Source organism: Antechinus flavipes, chromosome 6 (assembly GCF_016432865.1).
Source record: "Antechinus flavipes isolate AdamAnt ecotype Samford, QLD, Australia chromosome 6, AdamAnt_v2, whole genome shotgun sequence".
Taxonomy (NCBI): Eukaryota; Metazoa; Chordata; class Mammalia; order Dasyuromorphia; family Dasyuridae; genus Antechinus; species Antechinus flavipes.
Window position 1 is genome coordinate 171,424,712 of NC_067403.1, and position 25,931 is coordinate 171,450,642.

The 25,931-nt window shown below is 34.2% G+C and overlaps 1 protein-coding gene across 4 annotated transcripts in view; it reads right to left on the reverse strand.

Annotated features, from left to right (window-relative positions):
- Window positions 1-25,931, reverse strand: part of LARP1B (La ribonucleoprotein 1B) — a 96,222-nt gene that overhangs the window by 39,079 nt on the left and 31,212 nt on the right. For all 4 annotated transcript variants that reach the window (XM_051966497.1, XM_051966495.1, XM_051966496.1 and 1 more), the window contains 3 exons: window positions 22,734-22,908; window positions 16,901-17,073; window positions 2,556-2,924 (listed from right to left, as the gene is read on the reverse strand). In XM_051966497.1, the coding sequence (XP_051822457.1) occupies window positions 2,556-2,924; window positions 16,901-17,073; window positions 22,734-22,908 (717 nt within the window). The remainder of the gene's footprint in view (window positions 1-2,555; window positions 2,925-16,900; window positions 17,074-22,733; window positions 22,909-25,931) is intronic.

Here is a 25,931-nt window from a genome sequence, read left to right on the forward strand (position 1 = left end):
TATGATCATGGCTTCAGCTATCACTATGGGGCTACAGGACCCCCATATTGCATTGCTAGCAGTAATTTCTATTCTCTACTACTGTGTTTCTGAGAGAAAAAAAAAAAAGATAGAGACCTTGAAAAGATAGGGATCATTCTACATGGACACAACTAAATTGTTCACTCACTTTCAACATTTCCAAAATTGATTTTAGTATTATTTCCTCCAGTACTTCTCTTGCCAACTCTCTCTTATTTTAATAAATCATTATATTTTCATTCTTGTTTCTTAAGCTAGAGCCTTTGGGACTGCCTTGGAAATCTTCCTCTCTTTTAATGTTCTCTATTCAATAAATACTGTAAATTCTTACCTCAAAGAATCTCTCAATTTACTTCTTCCTCTTTTGTCTACCCTGCTGTCCTTTTAATTTAGGCATAGGTCCTTACTTCATAGCTGAATTCTTGCAATAGCTTCCCAACTGATTTCCTTTCTTCCCTTAGAACATTTACCACTACATATTAATTTTCCTAAAAACTGCATTCTACATCTGAGCTTACCCTGAGACTTACTCCGGTCATGTAGAGTCTTCAAACTTATCTTAAGCTGCCTCTACCATACACATACCTTGTTTTCCAAATCAAACCTCTGAATCTACTGAAGTTTTTTTGTTTTGTTTTGTTTACTGCCCATAATATATACTTTAGGAGAGTATATTCAAGTTTTTATCTTGATCCTTTCTGGTCAAATCTTATTCCCTCCTATTCTTCCGAGTTTCTCAAAAGTATTTAATTTTTGTATCATATCATTCAGTCCTGAGTTATAGTTGATCTCTAATTATTTCTTCTGCATATGTTTTGTCTTACCTTTTCAACCCAGTTATAAGGTAATGCTCATCTTTTACCACCTGCAGAACACCTAGTATTTTGGGCTCAGAGTTACTGAATAACTTACAAAATATATAGCAACAAATATAATTTTCTGAAATGTTAATACCTTATAGGTTTTTTAAATTTCTAAGTTACACCAAAATAACCGATGTGCTAGTTCTTACTACAGCTAAGAATTTCACTTTTAAACTTAATTATACTCCTAAAATTGTTACCCAATAAAGTAAATTCAGATGATTAATTCATTCAAAAAATGCTTCCTAAGTTCCAGCTATATGCAAGATGCTTTGTGATGAAGAAATACAAAGTCTGTCCATAAGAAACTTACATTCTCACAGATGAAACGCGTAAACAAATAAATCTTTCATAAAGTAAGAATGTGACAAATATATAAGCTAGATATAAAATATACATATATACATACATATGTATACACATACATAGACATACATATACACACATATAAGAGACACAGGCAGCCAGACAGGTAAAAAACATGCTATGATGCTTCAGAGGAATGAGCTATTACTTTCAGTAAGAGAATTAAAGAAGTCTTCCCCAGAAGTGGGAACTTTGAACCATGTTTTGATATTAACAAGTTTAAAAAAAATTACATAAAAACAGTTTGTAAATCTTAATGTGTGCTTAAAAAAATCTATTTTGAACTTTAAACAAAACCAATTAACATTACATTTAGAATTAAACTTTCCTTAATGATTTTCAACATATAGGTATCTACACAATTCAGATATTCCCTTGTGTTTTCCCTAAGTCTTTGTCCTTTAGCGGTGAAATATTTATTTTCCTTTTACAAAGTCAGTTAATGAACATACCAACCAACTCATTTTCCTTCACTTTACATTAATATAATCAAGTTTTTCCATTACTTTACTCCTATTTGTTGTTAATTGCATTACACTACTCGACTATACTGATTGTTCATTCCTCAATACCTGGGATTCAAATCACTGCTAGCTTCCTGCAACTAGTCATGTTTCCATAAATATATTTTAAAAGGTTTTTTCTTTCTAAAAATATTCTTATAGGATTACTGAATAGAAAATTTAGAAGCAAGAAGACACCTTAAAGGTTTGTCATCTACTCCCAACCGCCCCATTTTGTGAACAAATAAACTTAGGCTCAGAAATTGAGTGCCTTGCTCAAGGTCACACAAATAACCAGGATTCAAATTCAGTTCTTATAATCCCAAATTCATCATTATTTCCACTACAATTCATTGTTTCCCCAAATCTAGGACAACTGGGTCAAAAAATACCTTTCTAAAGCTTACAAACTTCATAAATTCCCAATATATAGTTTTGGGTGAAGCTTTTTAATAAAATAATGACTTTTTTCCCCAAGAAAAAAAGTATCTTTTCATTTTAAACTTGCTTGAAAAATTTTATATGAAAACAAGCAATTCTTTCAACTTTAAACATATAATATAACTATTACTTTTCTTGCAAGACCAATATCAGCTTTAAAGAAACTGTGTTTTAAATTTTCTTTTGGCAAAAACTCTTGATAACCATCAAAATTCACACAAAAAGTCTGATGACAAAGGAGGAAAACTTTTATAACAACAATGCTGCTCTTTGGAAGAAAAATACATTAATAGGAGAAAATAAGTTCTCTCAAACATTTACCAAAAAAATTAACAATAGATTTCATGATCAAAATAATTACCTTCATTGTTGCATGTTCATTTTCATCTTCCTCCATCCACAAATCTTGTTCATAATAATATAAACCATCATTGATGACTTTAGCAAGTTCTGATGTAATTTTTGCACGGGACACATGGTTGCCTGTACGATCTCCACCAGGATGTTTTCGCATATAAGGTGGTGTCTGAGTCACAATCAAAATCTTGTTTAAATCCTGGTCATCAATTTCATAATCTGAATCATTATCAGACCAATCAGTAAAGGTGTTTTTTCGTCCCTCTATTTGTTCCATTTCTTCATCAAACAAAAAGTCAAGCTCCTCTTGTTCTTGTTCCTCTGAAGGTTGCTGGGATTGATTTGATGCTTCTTCAGGTGTGGCCATTGATTCCTGAAGAAAAATTATTTGCCCTTCACATTTAAGAACATTCAGATCCACTAAATTACAGTTTAATTCTTTAAAGTTATGCTAATAACTGAGCTACTAATACATACAATCTACCCTGAATGTCATTTTCCCATCTTATGTCATATTTCCCACTAAGTGGTCAGAAGAATGAAATACCAATTGGCTAGAAAAAATTTGCTCTCAGACCAATCTCTCTCTCAATTGAATGAGTGCATGCACATGTGCGTGCGTGCGGGTACACACACACACAACTGAAGTCCTCTAAAGAGATAGACTTACTCACTCAAGATCACAAGACAATAAATGTTGATCATTTGCCATTGCAACCTCATACCCTTTTAAATTCAGAGGAAGATCATTCAAGATCTCCTCTAAGAAAGCTTAGAGAGCATATAGTGGGGGATGAAGGGAGAGGGAGAAGGGGAACGGGAAGGGCTGGTCCAGACCTGTAGTTTCACTGGTGTGACCAAAATTTACAATCAACCATTCTGAAACACATTAAAGGTCCTATGAGGCTAAAGGCTTGCCCTGGGTCATAGTCAAGTGTAAGATAATTGGAACTTGAACCAAAATTAGAGTACCATTCTAATGCTATTTAGTAAGTGACTCAAATCATTAACATGCTTTAGTGCTTATATGCTGGATGGAGTGCTAGGAAAACAAAGACAAAAATGAAACACTCCTTGTCTTCCTTCCTTATTCGGGAGCTTACATTTTATCAAGCAAAATAACTAGTCCATGCAGATATATAAGTTATGTATAAAATAAAAAAGCCACTGAAGATTTATTATGTTTTAGGTACTGTGCTGACCACTGGCCAACAAAAAATAAATAAATAAAGCAGTCCCTGTTCAACAGAAGCTTATAGCCTAGTGGTAGAGAACAATGTGAATGCAGTAAAATAAACACAAAAATACAGGTAATTTCTAGGACAGGGCACTACACATCTGAGTTACCAAATTATTAATACTGTGAGGTAGAAGTGAGCAAGCAATGACTCAGATACAGAAAACTGTAAACAAACAGAAAGGGAAAAGGCATTTAAAGAAGCCTTGAAAGTTAGGCTGGCCCACTCCCCACTTATCAGCAAAAATTCATGCCAGTGTTATACAAAACTGAGTACTACAATTGATTTATTCTTCCTGGATGAACATTAGAGAACTATTAGAGAAAATTAAAGAACTATTTGAACTGAAGAGTGAGCGCCTTCATCTAATAACTCGCATTTGATTGGGCGCATCAAAGAAAAACTATCCACAAATTGGATGCCATGGAAGAAGAGTAGGGTAGTTTGAAAAAAATGAGAAAAAAAAAGTTAATGAAATGCTTTGTTTACCAGAAATTCCCTTAACTTAAAACATTTCCACCTAATCTACATTTTTTTTTAAACTAACCTATTCCACTAATCAAATAGTCTATCCTCCAAATCTATGTTTAAAGAATATTTCAAAATCACTCATATTGAATCTTATTCTCTTTCCTTCTCCCCACAAAAGGATGGTCAAACAGCTAGTGTCTCAGACCATATCTGAACTCCAGTCTGCCTGCATTCTATCCATTGCACTAACTAGCTTGCCTAAAAAAAAAGATACACAAAATCATTTATTCACCCAATTTTCCCCCATAGATAAAAATTTGCTTACTACCAATATATTCCACCTGATGTTCATTATAAAAAGGATTTTAAAAGTGATTTACCTCTAATCCATTTACTTCCATACTAAATACCAACCTTAAAACAGAATGTAGAAAGACGTGTTAATTTAAGAATTAAAGTGAGTGAGGCTGCTAACTTGTTTAATTATTGAGTTCAGGAAATCTCAACCTGGGCTCAATGAACTTTATGTTTTGTCAATTAATTCAATATAGTTGGTTTCCCTGGCAATCTTCTAATTCTAAGGAAGATTCTTCTGCAGAAAAATCATTATTTGATCAGTATGATAACAAACATATGCAAATGGTGCAGTACTGCTATGATGCCCATGTCCAGGTCGACCTTTCTGTAGAATGGCATTCTATCTAGTCTCTGATGCTAATAAGATTAATATAAAATCTCAACTGCAAGAAAAATGTTTAAAATTGTGATTTCCAAAAAGTTCTAATAGGACCAAAAAACAGCTTTTCTTCTTTAAAAGGCTATTGATCCCTATACCTTAAGAGCCTTGATATAGTCCAAATGAGACCATGGTATGCACAGCCAGAAGGGGTCCAGTCACTAAGATCCTCAAATGATCTTGTCTAGCCCTCACATTCCAATTTCATTTCCTCATTGCTGTTAACTATCAAGCTCTTATCATGCACACCCCTTTTGCTTACAAGTTTGAAACCAGTCTGCAGGTCACTGTCAAAAACCTTTCTACAACTTTTTACATCACTGCTCTTAAATGCTTATGATAGCTTCCTATTATCAGCAGCATGAAGCATGAAGTTATCTAAGACTGCCTGATTTTTAAAGTTCTAAACAGTAACAGTAACACAGCTCTAACAATGAGTTGTCAAGCATGTCAATTCAACTCTATTCCTCAGTTTCTTCACAAATAAAATAAAGAGAATTTTTATAGCTTCCAGGGTTGCTGTGAACAAAGCACTCACACATCTAAGCTTGAAGGGAGTCGACAGCTAGTTATATAAGGAAACTGAGGCTCATAAAGGTAAAAACAAGATGGCAGGTAGTAAAAGGCAAACTGAGGGTTCTTCTAATTCTTATTCTAAATCCAGAGCTTGTTTGTACTCTATCATGTAACATTATAAAATCATTCATGACCCCCCTCCCTTCCTGTATATTTTCATTTCCCCCAGTTCTAACACTTTTGTCTCATCTCCAGTCAGCATGGTGTCTTCACTCTTTTGACCATACTTCTTTTATCAATAAAACAAACCTTCCATTAATGTCTCTCACATCTATGCTTTTTCTAAACTTCTAATTTCCTTATACCCAAACATATTGGTTTAACATTTAATTTTTTGTTGTTTCATCTTCCAAATTATAATGCAAATTCTTTTAAAATAAATGATACACCCCATTCTCACAAAGTGTATGTCATGTAGTACAAAGCTGGTACCAATAGGAGCTGCCTATTAGATCCTAGGCTGATTTACAGTGAATATCTATCAAAAAATTTAATTCAGTGCCAATTTCATTAAAATTCACACTGAGACAAAGAGTTTTAAGTGACCTTAAATCTGCAGAAAAAGTTTTTTTCCCTAAAAGAATAAAGAACTATGAACCAGTCCTGTTCCTCATCAAAAATTGATGGAGCACAGCCAATATGCTCCTTTTGGATGAAGAATGTCCAATACCTCACTCTCAGACAGTGTCATTTTCCTTAGCTGCTGTTCTTAATTATTACCTTAGCTATTTTTCTTAAGGCTCAAAAAAAATCACAGAAAATTTAGCCACTCTGAATGTCACTCTGAAAATTACATGTGAAATATATTTTAGATTTAAAAAGAGAGGCAAGCTGAATATGAAATCTCTAGTTTCATGTTATCTGATGTGTGTTAAGTTCATAATGTTTTTTAAAGGGGAAAGAGGGAAAAACATGTTCATGGAGAAGTATAGAGTTTAGCTGGAAATGACTGAATGAACTTATTTTTATCCAATTAAATTTGGGTGAAACTGCATAGACCTCTGCCCACTGGAATATTCCTAAAATATAAGGTGAAAGGCAAGAAAAAAAATTTAAAACTCTTTTGTTTACTACAAAAGATAGGGAGCTAAAACTAAAGGACTTATCTTAATGAGAACAGATGTCCAGGATACTGAATATCAAGAAAATTATTTAACCTTAATTGATCCTGTCACTACTCCACAGCAGTAGTAGTCTCCAGAATAGGACTAAGAAAGAAAATATACATCACCTTTAGTTACCTTTTTAAAAAAACAACAAAAAAACCTTCAACAAATAGGATGCCACTGATATTTGAAATGCAGGCCGACACTGGCACCCTCCCAAAAATATCAGATGATGACCTACTCCTCAAAGTATTGGAAGATTGTCAGTTCCCAAACTTGGTGGGGTTCACTGCACATCTCACAAACATAACCATCCACATTGTACTTCAATGTCCCTTCAAGGAACTAAATTACCTTGTTCCATTATTAAAATATAACAAGTGTTTAAATCTCATAAAATGGATAAATGTCTTAGATTCCCACAAAGAAATTACAAAAATAATTTTACCACAAGCAAACAAAAAATGGCAGAGCTAACACTTCTACTTCTTGAGTCTTCTTCATTTAAAAATTTTAAAACCCATTAAAATGCAACAATTTAATAAATTTGCAACTGATTGTACTTTGCTCACAACAATTCTGTTGAGTAAGGAGTGTAAATGATTCCATTTTATGATGGGGAAAACAAAAGTACAGGACGGTTTACACAAGCTCACATAGACAGTAAGCTCCTATACTGGGATCTTTGTCTGGGACTCAGTTTCATTTTGCAAAACAGATATTAAAATATCTACTTCACTGAAATGATGTTTGGAAAACTCTTCTTTAACAACAATTAAAATTTAGCCAAAATCTAACTGAACAGGATTGAAAAATGGACAGGATAATTGAGTAAATACATGCCAAAATGTATTTTCCCTTCATTATCATGCTACTTTTATCATATTTTTTTTAAATAAGAGTCATTTAAAAATAGTCCTAAAATATGCAGACCCTAGAATGAGAACTTGGAATTACTGTGTCAGTGTTATACTAGGATGATGCACCTAACTAGTTAGATTGGCAGGGGGTACAATATGACATTTGAGCGTCCCACACTGAACAAGACATTTGGGGATCTAACTTTTATTTCTATTTAATTTTTTATATCAAATATATTAAGCTTTACTAATATTTAATACGAAGTTTGGCATTGGTGCCCTCACCTGAGATATGCTCAAATGGTCACCCAGATTCTCCTGATAAGGAGAATGAACAGAATTCTCTTTTGTCCCTCCTTTTCAGTCAATGACAACTTTCTGATTAAGGAGATTTATAGATATTGCCTAGTTTTGATTAAGCTAACCCTTACAAAATTAGGAAAAGTCATGGACTAGAGACAATAATAATGATTTGAGCAAAAATAAACAAGAAAAGTCACTAATTCTGAAAGAAGCTCATCAGCAGCCATGTTACAAAGAAGCAGCAATAACATTTACTCATCTGGTTATCTAAAAAATGCATCTATCAATATCCGATTTTTGTTAATAAAAAATTTTATCTAAGTGTCTAGAGTGGCTTTACATTAACTAATGATGGTATAAATGAGCAAGACATTTAAAAACCTAAATTTTTTGCCAAAAATATGCCAGCTATCCAAACTCTTATATGTGAACTTAAAATTTTATAATGTTTAATTTCCAAAGAACTATTTCAATAGGTTATTTTAACCTGCTTGCTAAAAACAACAACTTATTATGTTGGCATGAAAATAATGGAAATTTCCTAGCAAAATCTTAGCCGAAAAATTTGCAAAATTAACAGACGGCAGTGAAAATTGAGTATCATGATTTACTGAGGGCAACCAATGATGCCCTCCTTCCTTTTGCACTACAAGTTATTAAAAATCAAGCAGTATGTCAACTTGGAATAGCTTTCAAAAGGCCAAGTACCCAAGAACAAGATTTTCAAAAACAATGAAGCATAGTCAATAATTTCTCATTTAAAAAGCTATTATTTTTAGCAAGAGTAAAAAAGCTTTTTGGTATAGTTAATAAAATTTAAATTATTTTTGAAAATTTCTTGCCTCATTTGTATTGTATCCTTTTGAATTTCTATTTTTTGAGTCATTTATATGACAAATATGCATACATTTTAAGCACAATCATCTCATATACACAAATATATTTAAATAGGTACATTTACATCATTATGTGGTACTCAGAACTATTATACTTTAGGACAGAAAATGCCATTCTGAAACCAGAAAAGGAACTAAGGGGACTAAATGTAAATCAACACATGCTATGGTAAATTCTTTTTTTTTTTTTTTAATCTCTCCCATGGTTTTTCCCTTTTGCTCTTATTTTTCTCTCCAAACAATTCATCAAACTGTGTATTAAAAATTAATGAAAAATAACTACTTCATCATGAGGTACAAGATCACTTAAGAGGCAGCTGGGTGGCACAGTAGATAAAAGCACAGGATCTGGAATCAGGAATTCATTTTCTTGAGTTTACTTACTAGCTGTGTGACCCTGGGCAAGTCACGGGAATCCACTCAAATGCCTCAGTTCCCTGTATAAGGAAATAGCAAAACACTCCTGTATCTTTGCCAAGAAAACCTCATGGACATTTTAGTCCACGAAGTCACAAAAGATTGGATATGACTGAACAACAAGACTACCAAATTTGGAGCTCAAAAGTGAGCCAAAGAAGCTCAATGTCCTTATATTAGTATAAAATAAGCATTTGAGGCACTTCTTCACGCCCCAGGCCATAAAGCAGTCTGGTACAATTGAAAAAATACCAAACTGAGAAAAAAGGGATATGTAGGTTATAGCCTGCATTTCTTTGCTATAGAAATATGCACAAGTCAGAAATTTCAGCCTCAGTGCTTTATCTGTTAAAAAGATAAAAATGTCTAACCTTTATTGTTGTTATAAGCAAAGTACTTTGCAATCCCTAAAGTAATGCAAAATTTGTTATTTATTGATAGGAATCTACAGTTAAATTGGGATAAAATATTGATAAGTATCAATATGCAGTAAATACATTTTTCTTTATGACAATATTTTAAGATACTTTTAAAAAAGCTTTACAGTAGCTCAAAGGGAGGAATAAAAACGAATGTGATATAAAAGCAACAGGTTATCAACAAAACTTTTTAAAGAAAAACTAATTGTCTTAAAAATAAATTGCAATCTAAATAATTATCACACAAAATGACAAGATATACATAAATATGTACTAAAGCTTTAAAGTAAATACATTCAAGAGCACTATTTTTATACCTATGTTTAATCAGTTTGTAAACTGATTAATAGTAAATATTGGCACCTCAGAATTCTGGGTATAAATGAATTTAATTAAGTTCTGTCCTCAAGGAGAAAAAGAAACAGGCTTATAAGATATCTAATAAAAATACTTGAAGATAGTAATTAGCCAGATTTCCTTTCTTTCACTGGTTCAATTTTGGTTTCAAACAACTGAGATAAATTAATGTAAATTTAAATTAGTCATATTGAATAATTAAGAAACCAATGAAAATCATAGATAACAAATATCTCCTGACTCAGAGCAGGGAGTTAGGAATTACTCATAAAAAGATAAGAATGCAGGACTTTGAGTCTAAATACTCACATTCAAATTAGGCCTCAGTTGTACGTTAGTTTTGTAACCCTGGGTAAATAAATTAGCCTCCCTAGGTAGTTTCCACCTAACTTTAAATTTAAGGACTTCTATTTTGTACACTGTGAGATGTAGTCAGTATCAGATGTTCTTGCTTGTTTTTCTTAGTGACCACTATTTGGAGGGCTGAAATTACTGAAGTACAAGCAGCAAAAGGGAAAATTTTTAAATCAGAAATTAAAATTTTATTTAAAAGCACTATTATTTCCTTGCTATGGGTATGGAAATCCAGACCCACAATGGGCTAACAGAAGAGGGAAGAGTAAAAGAAAGGCTACAAGTAAGTATACAAGTTGAACAGGAATACAGAGAAAAGGGGGACCCCTGGTATAGGATGAAGGCAGGAGAGAACAGAGAGCCAAGGAATCACATTAAGATTTCATCTTCCAAGCAATCCAGCTAAGCAATTCTGTAATGACACACTTTCTCAGAACATGGAGGAGAAAGCTGATAGAAGAACCTGAGAAGTTTCTTAGTTGGAGACAATAGTAAATGTCACAGAGGCTAAGTCAGGACTGATTAAAGGAAAAACTTCCATTAATAAGACTATTCAAAGTGTTGAGTTGCCTAGAAAGGCAGAGGTCTTCCCTCAATGGCAGAGACGCAATAACCAGTTATAAAATTTGTTGAGAAGATTTTTCTAGACATTCAGTTGTAGTGGAGGGCAGTCATGAGTTCAAGATATCTATTAAAGGAAGGGGTTCAGTACAGCTTTCTCCCCATTCCTCATCAACTATACCGTTTTAATACTTCTCTCAACATCTCTATCACCCTTCTAAGGCTAGACTATGTTGACTCTCTACCCTCTTTCTCCTTCACTCTTTCCTGACTTTTCAGCTTAGTGTCCTAACACTCTCCTTCCCATTAAAATGTAAAGCTCCTTATAGGCATGGTCATGTTTTTAAACATGCCTAGCACATACCAGGTACATAATGTTTACTGACTAGTTTCTGAGATACTTTGTAAAATATAAAGAATATAAAGAACAGTCCCAAAGTCCCAAAGAAGGCATCATTTCTTTGCAGAAGGTTGGAGAGGAGGCAGACTAGAGGTAGGGCACTGAATATGCAATGATGGAGCTATTGCTTTGGGGGGTTTTTTGGCTTTTTATTTTGTTTTTGCTGAGGCAATTGAGGTTAAGTGGCTTGCCCAAAGTCACACAGCCCAGAAGTGTTATGTCTGAGACCAAATTTGAACTTGGGTCCTCCTGACTTCAGGGCTGGTGCTCTATCCACTAAGCTACCTAGCTGCCCCAAGCTATTGTTTTGTTGAACTAAAATGTGTGCTTTTTTCCCTCCTTTTTTTTTCTCCTTTGTTACAAAGGATGGTTCTCTAGGAAAGATAGAGTTATGGGAAATCTTGGGAAACGTGAAGATGCAAAAATCAAAAGTTATCAATGAACTTGTTAAAAGGGAGCACAGAGAAATAGATATGTTACTAGGTAGGAAAAGAAAGCCAGTGAAGAAAGTTCAAGAGACTCATTTTCTAAACAAATAGAAAGGCACCTTCCCAAATAAAATGCACATATCTGGAATGGTCTTTCACTGATCCCCTCTGTTATCATAAACAAGATATGTTGTGTTTTGAAATTTTATTTCTTTTTCGTTGCACAATGTTTAAGATGGACATGTCTGATCAATGAGAACTCTGGCAGTCATTGGGTTTTCGTTCAAAATATAGCTTAGAAGGGAAAAACTAAAAATATATATTAAAGATCTATGTGGAAATTTTCTACAGAAATTTTCTGCAGACATCACAAAAGCACTGCCTTTCCAGTACCATTCTTCACCATTGTAAAGAGAAAATGAAAAAATATATTACACTTGTTCTCTGGGATAACCCAAGTCATTAAGTTTTTTTTGTTTTAAAATAAATATCCCTAATTCTACCACCAGTAGTGAGAAACTTTCATAATTATATGAAAAACAAAACCTTTCGCATGAGTTTCTGAAGTAGGATTCTAAGAATTAGCTATCTCCTGGTGCTGCCACCTTTGCTCTCCCTCACAGTGGCTGCTCCATACCTTCCCTTTCACCTGAAACCTCCAATGTTCCTACTTATACCTGCTTCTTTCAAAAAAAGGACTTTTCCTCCAACCATACTCAGAGACTGCCTTCTTGGAGCACTTTAATCCCTTATTACACTCTATGCCTTAGTCATACTTTTCTGCTAAGACCAAACCCTTAAGAGCTGGACCCTTAATTCTATGCTCTCCTGTAAGAATCAAGGAGTTTTGCTCCTTCTCTTAACCGTCCTCCATCTTTGTTCTCTCACATCTGTTTCCTACCTTGATGGCTACAGATGACTGTGGGTTTCCTCATTTAAGAAATATATACACATTTCCTTTTCACTGCCTAATTGTACTCTGCTAAAAAAGTAGCTACCCAGAACACGAGACTCAAAACCATAAGATCTGCATTTAAATCTCATCTATAAAACTCAGTATGAGTCTGAGTCCTTTAACCTTTCTTAGTCTCAGTTTTCTCATCTGTAAAATGGGAGTAACACCACTACCTCAAAAGACTGTAAAGTTCTTTGAAAGCCTTAAAGCACTACATAAATGTTAGATAACTATTATATTCACTGCTAACCCCTTGAGGTCTAACTTCCAAACTTATCACTCAACTAAAATCATTTCCTTCAAAGTTACCAACAACAATTTTTCAAGGACAAGAGCAGAAAGCCTTTTCCCAGACATCAATGCTTCTTGACTCTCCCAAAACCTCCTTTTGGAGCCTTCATGTTGCTTCTTATCTCCTGGCTTTCCTACCTATGTAGCCATTTCTTCAGTCTCCCTTTGCCAGCTCATCATCCATGTCTGGCCTTACTGTGGGTATATTCCAAAGCCTTGTCCAAGGTCCTCTTCTCTTTTTTAGTGATATACTATTACTGTGATTTCTAGGCAGATGGCTCCCTAGTCTATAGATATACCCCACCATTCAGAGCTCCAATTCTGCATCATATCAAATATGGATATTTCAGAAGCATTTCAAATTAATGCCCTGAACAGAATTGCCTTTCCTAGCTCTTTCCTAACTTGCTAATCCATATTTCATTCAATTAGTCGCCAGGGTTTTCAACTGCTTCTTTTCCTCTCCTTTATCCTGCCCCCCCTTTCCCAGAAAGCTGTCAGGTCTTCCTAATTTTACCTCTGAAGAATACCTCAATTCTATCCTCTTGCTCACTCTGGTTTGACCTACATTATAAATTTATGTCAAAGTATCCCACCAACAGCTCTGTTTCAGGGAAAAAGTCAAAGCAAGTACTTACCTCATTCAGCTTGCCTCTGTAGAGATTCATCCCCATACTTATAAAGTTTTATCCTACCTTCACCCTTTTTCACATATTTTTCCCCCAAAAAAAGAATGTAAGCTCCCTGAAGAAAGGTAATCAATTTTTCTTTGAATTTATAGTGTCCTGTACATAGTAAGAGCAATTTAAGTGCTTGTTGGCTTTATCACTAAATCATACTTTCCATTAAAGTTAAAGCTCATGTTACCTACTAAATCTTTCCTTATACTTATCCCCACCCCATCTTCCAGGGCTTTCCTCACAAGTTTTGTATTTTGTTTGTATGTATGACATGTCTTCCCCAAGAACAATGTAGTCTCCTTGAGAAGTACTGTTTATTTCATCTTTGCATACTCACCTCATAGCACAGTATATGGCTTAGTTACAAATAATGGTTGAATATCTGGCCATGGGCTACTTCCTCATCTCTTATATAAGTGAAATTAAATGTACTCCATGGTCCCTTCTGGGAAGATTTTGAAATACATTTTATATGTATGCTGTACGTGAAAATTAAACCCCATGTATTTAATATCTCATCTATTTTTGGTGAAGTATGGTGAAGAAATTACATTTTTTGAAAAAGGTGAGATACTTAAATAGTTAAAATTCACAATAAAGGACACAGTATGTAGACAGACTAGATCTTGAAATCAAGAGTACTTCAAGTTCTTATGTTTTATTTACTGTACATGTCAGCTATAAGACCTTGGGCAAATCACTAATTTTTTAGGGTTCAGGAAATTCACAGTATAAATTATCCAACAGTTGCCAATTTGCACTGATAAAGACAATCTGGACAACATGAACTCTTTATACAAATGAAATCAGAGTCTAAAGGAAAAAATATCTATTACTATTTATCATTTGCAGCTTGGGTTAAGGTTTTTTTAAAGCTTTTTATTATTATGAATGCATTGAGTTGAATTTACATGTTTACGAGTAATCTGTTAGGAAAGAAGTTAATGGAAAGAATCTAAATTCAAAACAATTTAGAAATGAGTATGGTCATTTTTGACAATAAGCTCTATTTTCAAAGACTGCAACTACATGAAGTATTTGTACATCCTACCAGTTCTTCAGCAAAATGTTAATTTACATATATGAAATTCTCCATACTTTCATAAACAAGTGCCTTGCCTAATAGGTTAATGACAAAGTTAGCCTAGTTATTTTTCAAATTTTCAAAATACAATTTTAAGATGGAAACCACTATTCTCTAATATTTAAAAACAACGAATGGTGCTAAAACTGAGGAAACAGATATTTCAAACACAATTAAGTATTTCTCTAAAATTGTGAGGCCTAGTATGTTAAGAGTTTAATGTTTCACAAGATATGCAGACCTCATTGGCAAATTGAGATTACCTAATAATTGCTCAACTGTCTTTTATGGATGACTAGTGGAAGGGCCATTTCTGCCCCTATAATCTACTGGTTTCAACTCAAAATAGTGTTCTATGCTCAGTAAAATACATTCTTTGGTTAACCTAAATGAAAGCCCCTTTCACTTTTCTAAAAGAAATAAAGCAAGTAAGTCTTTCCCTTTCCCTCCTGCAAATAACTTTCGTCAATGGGTTTGGATACTTGACTTTTTTTCAATGCGATATAGAAAACACAGAAATTTGTGAATGTATTAAAACCTAGGACGTGGAACACCACAATCTGAGCAAGCCTATCGTTTCATCATGCTGCTGCTCGAGTAAGCAACTCCAGCAAGGATAAAAAAAAATCATCCTATGTATTTTTTTTAATCTCCAAAGGAGATTCTAAAACCCACCTTCATAACACAGCTCAAAATTTAACATTTAAGAGAACTATTACTACTATTACTATCAAATTTTTTCAACTCCTGTTTTATGTTCCATTGACAAATTTAATAAACATTCTCTCTGTTACTAAAGCCAATTAAAAAGCACTAAGGTCAAGAACAAGAAATATTTATTTTAGATCGTCCCAGACTAAAAAAAAAAAAAGGACATTGGTAACATTTCAGTATGGCCCTTGATTATATAATAACTGCCTTTTAAAAATTTTTTCTGGTAATTAATATTCAAAGTCAAAACAAGGTAAGAATTTCCTATTTTCCTAGAATTATGAGCCTGAAAAATTTATCCCAAGAGACGTTACCTTTGACATTAATTACAGAATTACTAACTAGGACTCTTTTTTTTTTTGAGGAGGGGTATAATTGTTTAGCTACCAACTCAGACTTCACATTCTGAGAGGGTGACAAAAAAGTAAAATCCTTACTTATTTGCATGTCAAAATTTAAATTCTTAAATTCTTGAAACTCCTTATTTATTTTGTATTGTCCTAAAAGAAAAATATAAAGCATATCACAATCAACTTTATTTTTAAGAGAACCTGAGCCATAGATTCTCTCTCTCTCTCTCTCTCTCATACATACACACACACACACACACACACACACACACACACATCATGACATTATCCTGACCTTTTCTTTCCCTTCTTGGTAAGAATGCAACTAAAATAGGAAAAAAACTGGGTACAATCATCTGAGGAATGGTTCAATTACATTCATATGGTATATGAATGTAACTGAACACTACTGAGTAATAAATGATGGGAGATGGTTTCAAAGAAACCAAGACGACAAAAAAAGACTGATACAGAACCTAAAGAACATTTTATACCATACCATAATGACAATCTCTGATCAAAACAAAGACTAACCAGTCTGGAAGATTCATGACCAAACAGGCTGCCCAAGTGCTGGCAGAAGTGATGGACTCATGATAGCAGACTGAAACATTATGAGGGAGGGTGAGGGAGAGGGGAGGAAGGAATGTTGTAATGGACAATGTGTAAATTTACTTTACTTGACTATGCCCTATGTATAGGAAATTTTTTTTTTCTTATTCTCTCAATTGAGGGGAGGGGCAGAGGGGACAGGTGGGAGAGAAAGATCTTTGAGTTTAATTTTTTAAAAAGTCAACACATATATTGTGTGTGTTTCACATCATCAAAAATGAACTATACAAGAAGTTCTTAACTATTAATTTTCCAAGCACCATGAAGAACATTATCTCATTTCGTAAAAATATAAAATATTATAAAATTTCATGGCTTTTGAGAAATGCTTGTACACTTCAAATAGTACACATTTTAAAGTTGTTCATATGATCTGAGCAATGCACTGCTGCCCCAAATTAAAATTTTAGATTGTGGCCTTCAAGCTTTACATACATACTTTAAAAAATTGTGGTGTGTGTGTTTTTATGTGAACATTCTCTTACTCATCCTAAGCCTGCTCTAATGGATACTGTTCCTTATCCGGGAGATGGTAATAGCTTACCTTTAATTTAACTGGGGACGGACGATGCCTCTTTTTTACTTCTATCCAAGGCTCCGAGTCCAGATCAGGCAAACTGGTAGACAACCCTCTAGACATTGTTTGAAGGTTACTTGTTTCAATATTTTTCTTTGGACTCAATGGACTTCCCATTCTTGGAGAACTTGGGGCAGACTCTAAAATTTTAAATTAGTTCTACAGTTAAAACAACTGTGCTTACTTTTCTATTACACATCTTACATTTTCTTTGAACTTGGGTGTTGAAAATGTTACTCCATGTAAGAATGATGATTAATCAATAAACCTAAATTAATAACTTAAAACTACTTGTTTTTATGGTTTTTACAACTCAAAGTGTTCTCTAACTGTTAAGTATTAAGTCTTAAAGAATGAAGCCTTCATTCAACACAGGAAAGATACAGAAAGGACAGTCAAATCCTTGTGCAGACCTGTGAATGTGCTTCAATCTTGCTTTGGAAGGACCACCACACATTTATTATTTAACCTCTTTGACAAAACTGTCAAGAAGTGGGTCACTTATTAAACATCAGGAGAATAGAGATATTTAGGGATACTTGTCCATGAAAAACTGGATTGAAATCTGCAGATAAAATTATTTCTTGTGAAATTCTAAGAGGGAACATTAACTTTCTTTCATTATCCTAGCTCATATTCTAAAGAATCTGAATAGTTAGTTGGCATAATTCCATGATTTTACCAGTATGCAAAAAGTAAACAATCCTATTTTGAGTATTTTCCTCAAGTATGAAGGCAAATTACCTAATTATCTCTCCAAATGATCGTTCCTTTAGAAAAAAGCATTTTCAAAGGCGTTATCTCTTCTAAAAAGTATTTTAGGTTTCAATGCATGTCTTATGTCTTCTATAAGGCAGGCAACTTCAGTTCTATGGATTTGCACTGGTAAACATGTGCAAGTTATGATATTTCAGTTTGATCCTTGATCCACATAACCACATTTTCCTGAATATTTCACTGAAAATGTTCAAATATGATTACTAGATTTAAAAGGGTACAAAATCACCTACTTTAACTCAGCTAACTATTTAGAAAGGTAAACAAAGTTTTGTGACTCTAAAAAATCATGTGGACCTAAACTGAAATACACTAAGTTTGAAAGGAAAATGTCAGGTGGAGAAGAGCAACTACCACACATTTTAAAATGAGAAATAAGATTTTATAATGAAATAATTTATAGGACTTACATAAACAAAAATAAAAGTGCACAAGCAAATCAATTTTAAAAGATGGAATCCTAAGTCATAAAAGGAACTACTAATGCTAGAGATGCTTCAGTTTTCTCTATTCTCTATTATCTCTAGTAGGGGAAAAAAAAGTCATAATAGAAAAATCCTGTAGACAATCACGAGGCCCAAGTTCTAATCCCAATTCTGCTACTAAATAGTTATAAGCAAATTATCCTATTGGCCTTGGTTTCCTCATTTGTAAAACAGGTGATATATCCTGCTTGCCAGATTTACTGTGTCCACCAAGTTTATGAATATAAAACCACTTTTTTTAACCATTAATGTAAATCAATGTAGAAATGTAAAATTGTTTGAAGAAAAAACAAAATATGGAACATAAGCTATTCCTTAAAGTTCTACATGGGATTTTTCAGATGATGCCAAATTCATTATTTTATGAAATGAATATTCTTGGAAATTAAAAATACAAATACTGAAAGTACAAAGATATTTTGGGTCTAAAAAGCAATGAAATGCTTTTAAACAAGACAAATACAATATAGCGGAAATTTTTAAAACTACTACAAATTACTATATTTTTGAAACTTTAAAGTGCAGGATTCTTATACTCAATACCAACACTGAACAAACTGATGTCTATTTATTGAAGATCATGTAAACTCAAAACAGAGACACATACTCTTAGGTCAATACAAGTGTCAGTACAAATTAAAAATTTTTTAAATCTTTCCAAATTCTAAAACTGGATAGTATACTTAAGAATATGAAATTGCCTAAGAATAAGGCATTGCCTTCTCCCAAAATCTTAAACCATTTCTTTCCCATTTTTTCCCATGGTTCCAATCCTAAGAAAAATAATTCCCAATAATTCCCATAATTCTCTCTGAAACTAGACATACCACATTTTTAGAAATTTAAATGTTGGAATTGATTCTGGGTAGTTTTCTAATATACAGATATATTTCTTAAACTAAAAACAAAGCTTCCTTTAAAAAAAAAAAAACCCTAGAGAGACTTTTTTTTTAAACTAGTGCCTCATTACTTTAAAGATTTAATTAACACTTGTTCAGATAATTCCAGTAAAAATTTTGCCAGCAAATGCCATTCAGCCCTATACCAGAAGTGCAGGTTTTTCTAATCTTCATTCTGTATTATTAAAACAACTGAGATTTCATCAGTGTTTGGGGCCTTCACCCACCAATGCAGATGGCAATCCCTTCCCTCTAAGCTTAGACTAGAAGGTATCATGAAAAGCCTTGGACAGAAGAACTCTAACCTGGTAACTGCTCACCACCTGGTGATGAGACTAGCTAGACTGGTCAAATGCCAGATACATATGACTATCTACACTTAAAGCCTTTCCTCCTAGGTAGGCCTACCAGACCACATGCAAGGGAGCAAAATAACTAGTAAAACCCTACTTTACTTTGATGCTATATAAAAAGGCTTCAAAACAGGATTAAATGGAGATATCCCACACTACATTTTTGGGGAGAAGAGGTATCTAAAAGGCAAAATTACTTACCAATAAACTTGGTTCTCCAAAGTACATCATGTCACCTCCCCATTACACCTGCTGACATGACTTTATCCATGTTAAGAGAACCACAGCCTTTGGGACATGAATAAACCTGAATATAATTAAAAACCTAACCTTTGACATGGCACCAAAACTAATTCACCTATCAAAATACATGTCTTTATACATATCAACAGCTTCACAATGGACATGCAGTCAAAGACCTTATCAAATAGATAAGCTACCTGCCAAAAGAAGTAAGTATGCTAACAATAAGAGTCCAAGGGCAAGTTCTAGCAGCCAAGCCCTCCTCCATTTTCAAAATGTTTTAACTCTTATGACTAACAGTGTCCATTACTAAAAGATATTCAGGTACTGCTAGGATTACTTGACAAGTAATAAGTAGCATACTTAAATATACATGATAGTTCTGGGGGAGTTCATAAAAGTACCCTCCTGAGTGATCACTGTATGTGTTTTTGAAAAAGAATTCTATCTTACCATTCCTCTTCTAATCAAGTTGCTCTTTAAGCTTTCCTGATGCAATAAAGTCCTCTGCTCAGTTGCAAAGGCCAATCAACATTAGATAAGTCAACCTGATTTAAGAAAGATTCTACAAAAAAAGATCAGGGATTTTCCCTGAAGGAAAAGAAAAGACTTGTTTCTGTGATGAAAAGAGGAGCAAAATGTTTGAGAAATAAATGTTTTCCCTTCCCTCCCCCAAATTCCTCAGAAGAGCAAATTAAGGGTTTGGCTTTATGCTCCACCATATTATTTGATCTGAAAAAGATTTACACAAATTTCCCACCCTACCAGGATGCAAATAGAGTCAGGGATCCAGAGTTACATTTTTAAAGGCATATTTTTACCACCTTAGTAGACCAAGTTTAAGTGACCAAGACATACTGGGGAGCTCAATCAAGTTATTTCAATCAGAATTCCCCCCCTCCCCAAAATTGGGCAGTAAATTAACAAAGATGAATTTAAATGAAAACAGCCATATAGCACATATTATTTTTCAAGGATTTAATCCTCAAAGTTCAAGGAAACTTAACAGCTTCAGAAAATTCAGAATTGCATGACTGCTTCTTTCTCTAGTTTAGTATTCATTCATTAAATTAAGATCAAATTAAATTTTGTATTTTAGAAATAACCTGAAAATGGTAAAAATGTGTTTGAACACACTTGGACTGTTTCAGAGGCACTAAATTAATATGTGCATGTGTCTGAGTGCTAGTTATAAAAACACACACAAAAAATATACAAGGCATTCTGATTTTTATTATCTTATTTTTTATTAATAATGCAAAGATGATTAATAGACTAATGGCATCTCCAATCTGGCTGACCTGTTTCCCATCTGCCCTGCAAATGTATCTTCCATGGCAACATTATTGGACTATTAACTCTGAAATTCCTGTTCTTAGGTCAGGTTAGAACTTCCATCTTGAACCCCATGATGTTTTACATAATAAAGGAAAAGTAATCTCTGACATGCACAAACAACATACATTAATTACTTGTCAGGAGGCAGTGTCATCTTTCCTTCAATTTTTGAAAAATCACCTGGCCATTTTAACTCCTATAAAATAATGTTACAATGGGTGTTTGCTGGGATTAGAGAGGCACAGAGGTGAAAATCAACAGCTAGGACAATCAAAAGTAGATCAGAAAAGTCAAAATAACTCTTGAGACTGCCCAACATCACTGCTGACTGCATTGGTATTTCAAGTATCTTGAAAAACCATCAATAATATAATTCATGAGTGGAAAAGGTGCCTTCTTTTTCCTTTTCTGTATTTTAAAAATTAAATTGTAAGACATTCTTTAGAAAATGAACACTCACGAATAGATGCAAGACTCCATCAGTCTACATTTAATTACATACATAACTTCTGTCAGTAGTGAGCAGCTGATGAAGGGTAGATCAATTATCAAACAGCCTCATAGTTTGGAAAATGCCTTCACATTCAAACCTATTTCTGTAACACTGCTGATGCACACACGCCTGGCAGCAAAAACACACACACTTGCTAGATTTCCAGAATGACAGTTGTAGACTTTCCCTCATCCTGGAAAGAGTAGCCCATGCAGCCCACTTCCATGTTGATGGGCAGAGTCTATAAGACAACAGCAGTCCTCTAGTCCACCTTAACATCATCTCATAGGCAGACTCTCCATTGTAGTGTTGAACCACGCTCCTGCAATAGGAGTCAGAAAGCAGGCTTTCTTGTGCAGATGAGGACAGTCCCAGTTTCAGATTTGCTGGACCACATAGCTCCAAAAGTGATTAGATTGACTTTTCAATGAGTCACCCATTCCACTGCATATTCCGTTCACATGACATCCAAGTACATCAGGAGATCATCCCACTGACTGAAAAAAGTTCTAGTACACATTTTTCCCGAGGCGGCATGCCTTAAGGATGCTCCAGGAAACCATCTAACACAAAGCAGTTTGTGAAGTGGAAGTCACAACCAGTTTTTAATCCACAAAGTGAGAATAACCTTATAGATAGGCCCTAATTCTGCTTTAACCAGAGTGTAGACAAGGTCTGTGTCCCTTCAAGTCAAGGTTGAAGCACATTGGCAGGGAAATTAAGGGAAGCTTGCATTGTAATTGCGTGTGCTCTACTATACCTGTATTGTGGATAAAAGAATACTTTCCAAGGATGAACACCTGGAATATTCCAATATTAAATTTACTTGGGGAAAAAAAAGTGGCATATTGTATCTGAAAATCCTCTAGTTGTTTTCCTTATTCATTTACAAAAATATGATTAAATAATCATCAAAATCAAAATCAATTAGGCAGAAACTTCATGCCTACCAAAAGTATGAAAACAATCTAAAAGAATGAGAGGTGAGTGAAGAATACAGTTTCAACTTTAACTCTCAGATCCCTGCTTTTGGTAGTTTGTAGCTCTCTATGGGAATTACATGAATAAAATTCAGGGCATCGAAAGTCATAGTGTGAACTTTATTCTTTCTATTGAATCCAAAAAAAGAAACTAAAAAAGGGACAGGAAGATTGGGCCACATAGCCTTTCCTACTGCTAAACTGTCTGTTCTGGAAAAAGAAAAGCCGTTACCAGTATGTGAGCCAAAGGCTTTGCCTGGTATGAACTCTGGGCAGTCGATGAGCTGAGAGAAGTCAGTTTGTGGCACATTACGTGGAGGAGGGCCAGGAATAGGCCATTTTTCTGGTTCCACCTTTTTCCTCATCTTCTGGTCCACTATTTCCACTTCTGTACTATCTTTCAAAGCCTAGATGAAAAATAGATTGTATATTATAAGTTTAACATCATCACCAACAGTAGCGTCTCCCTCTTCCCACTTTTAACTTCTGGCTTAGCCAGAACATGTACTCAACTTCACAGTTCACTGCAGACTGAAAACCCAATATTTGCTTCCAGAATCCAATGAGTGGGACATCTATGATTTTGACTATGCCCCAAAAGATAAAACATCCCCTACCGCATTCTGTCAGTAATTTATATAGTACCTGCATGGAAACTCAAATACAATTAGGCCCTTTCAAAAATAACTTAGTGAAGGAATTAATACCCAGTTCAGGTACAATTTTAAAACATTAAGGCTATTTTTTTTTTTTTTTGGCTTACTTTTTTGTTCTTATAAGCACTCCAGAAACTGAAAGATTATGGCTTTTTTTTTAACCAAATATGCTCAAGCTTGTATTTATTCAGAATACAATATTTTCATAAGGCATTCATATTGGACTACGTGCTCCCTACACTTAAACAGTTTAAAAACAAGCATGTATAGATTTGTATCTCATACTTTGCAGCCAAATTAGCTGTGGTCATTTCTGTGTACTTATATAGACCAATCTATCTTTCTGTTCAGAACGCTCTGCTTCTAATTGGCTGTGAGCTTGGATACCAGTTGGCAATATCTGAGAGGGTCTTACCCAAATCTGACATAAATGAACTTTGATAGATTTTATGACACCTGCTTCTAAGGGCACAGAGGCCCTGGTAAACTGTTCACTTCTCAACTTTAAGTCCCTTTACCTCCAAAATGGAGGTGTACAACATGTTATTAGTTTTGTTTTTTTAACAAACAACATGTTTAATGTGTTAACAATTTTGCCCAACTTTTATATCTTACAAGTGTTTTTCTCTACTCTATAATACCAAAATGACTAACCTAATATGCTATCACGTAAGTCTAGAAGAGACATTGTCATTATTTCTGCTCCTCACAACCCATCTTTATCTTCAAAGCTCAGTTCAACTACCTGATTTTCCATGCAACTTTCTCTGATCCTAGTATTTTTCTCACATTTCACAGGGTTTTCATTTGGATTCTGCTTTTGCTATCAGGTCTTCTGGTAAATTTATGAGTCATAGATATTCTCCTATCTGCCCATCCTCACACTTCTCCACAACCATGTAAACTTCTTGATAGTATTCCTGTTACATGACATAGCACCTTGCAAATATAATAAATGTCTATTGAATTGAATGAATAACTAAATGAAATTGACCTGGAAATGAACCCCCACCATTCCCCCCCCAACACAGTGCTTAACATTGTCTAGATGTGCAAAAAAAGATCCATGAGTACAGAATGCTAGCCAAGGTACTGGGCAAAGAGGCTAAGATTCACTAAGCTACATCCCCTACTCCCAATCTGCTAGACAGTATCACACATTGTTGGTAACTATATAACAAATCACTAACTTTACCTTCTGATGAGGCAGGACTTTAAATACAACAAGCTCCTCTTAAAACATAGTTCATTCAGAACCATCAAGGATAAAAAAGCTATTATTTATATAGTGTCAACATCCCCCATAACAATCTACAATTCCAAAAGACTGAGATCATAACTTCTTGAATATGCCTACTTCCTCTAAGGTATACATGTCATCATCTATTTCGGTTTTGCTAAAGAAAAATGAAGAGGAACCTTGAAACTTAATGGCCAATGATGGACAGAAAAATTACTAATAAAGTTGAAATTAGAATTTCAAATGTAATTTTCTTCATTGATTTTCTAATTTTCATTTGAAGAAAAAGATGTAAAAGAAAAAGAAACTTCCAGTAACCTAAATAGTAAAACCATATAACCCTTTGTGTTCCTACCATACTCATCAACTAGAATACACCCCTGTTCTCTCCTTCCCCAAACTATACACCTCCTCTCTACAATTTCTTTAATGGGTCTCTGAGTCCATGGCTCCCCTCTAGTGATGCAGGCAACAACCCATCCATGGCCTTTCCAACCCTCTCTTGGGGGACAGCACCAGTGTGACTTTCCCATTGGCTCTATATCATTCTCATTCCATGAATGACTTCATTTCCTTTCCTTGACATCCATTTCGTATATAACATTTGATTTATGACAAGTGACTATGCACAATTCAAAATGCTACAGTCAATCCACAAGTACCATACATCTATCTATCCTCTCTACTTAAGGTGACCAATATGAAAAAAAAAAAAAAAAGAAGAAGAAGCTAAGGGTCACAATGACATCACAGACCTACACAAGCTGTTTTCACAACCGCAAAATGGAGATACTACATGTGAAAAAAGATACTGTTAAATATATTAAATTCTGCAATTAAAATTTAATTTTTGTTTATCACTGCACTGGACATCTAATTAGATACACAGTTTAAGTGGTTTCAAATCAACCTTCTATATAAATGTAAACTATTCAGATTTATTAAGAATCTGCACAATTCCTAAATGTCAGCCAGGACAATCTTTGCTCCAGCCCTGACACCTGCCCCTTTTTAATTCAAGGTCCAGATTGCTGTCATCTGCAAAGTATGTCTAAGAGTACTGCATGGATATGTCAACTCTACAACTTGTCCATCCAAAACATTTATCAGTTTAAGTAAGCTTTTCCTCTGAATACTTGAGAAGTTTTATAGTATCTGACTGTTAATACAATTAGCATGTTACCTGTAAAAAGGAAACTCTTCGTGCATCTATATAGAATTTCTCTTCTGCCTGGACATTTAATTTAAATGTTGCTAAATGCTCTCGAGTTCTTTCACACGTGTTCTGTAAAAGCTAATGTTTGCTAGTGCTTTACGAATCTCTCACTTGATCCTCATAACAACCCTAGAAGGCAGGTTCTATTGTTATCCCCATTTTTATAATTGAGAAGGTAGACAAAGGTCAAGTGACTTGCCCATGGTCTCAGAGATCATGTGTCTCAGATCTCGGGAAGACTAAGTTTTTCTAACATCAGGACCAGCACTATTTTCAGCCTTGCTGGTTGATTCTTTTGTAACTCCATTTAAGGTTTCC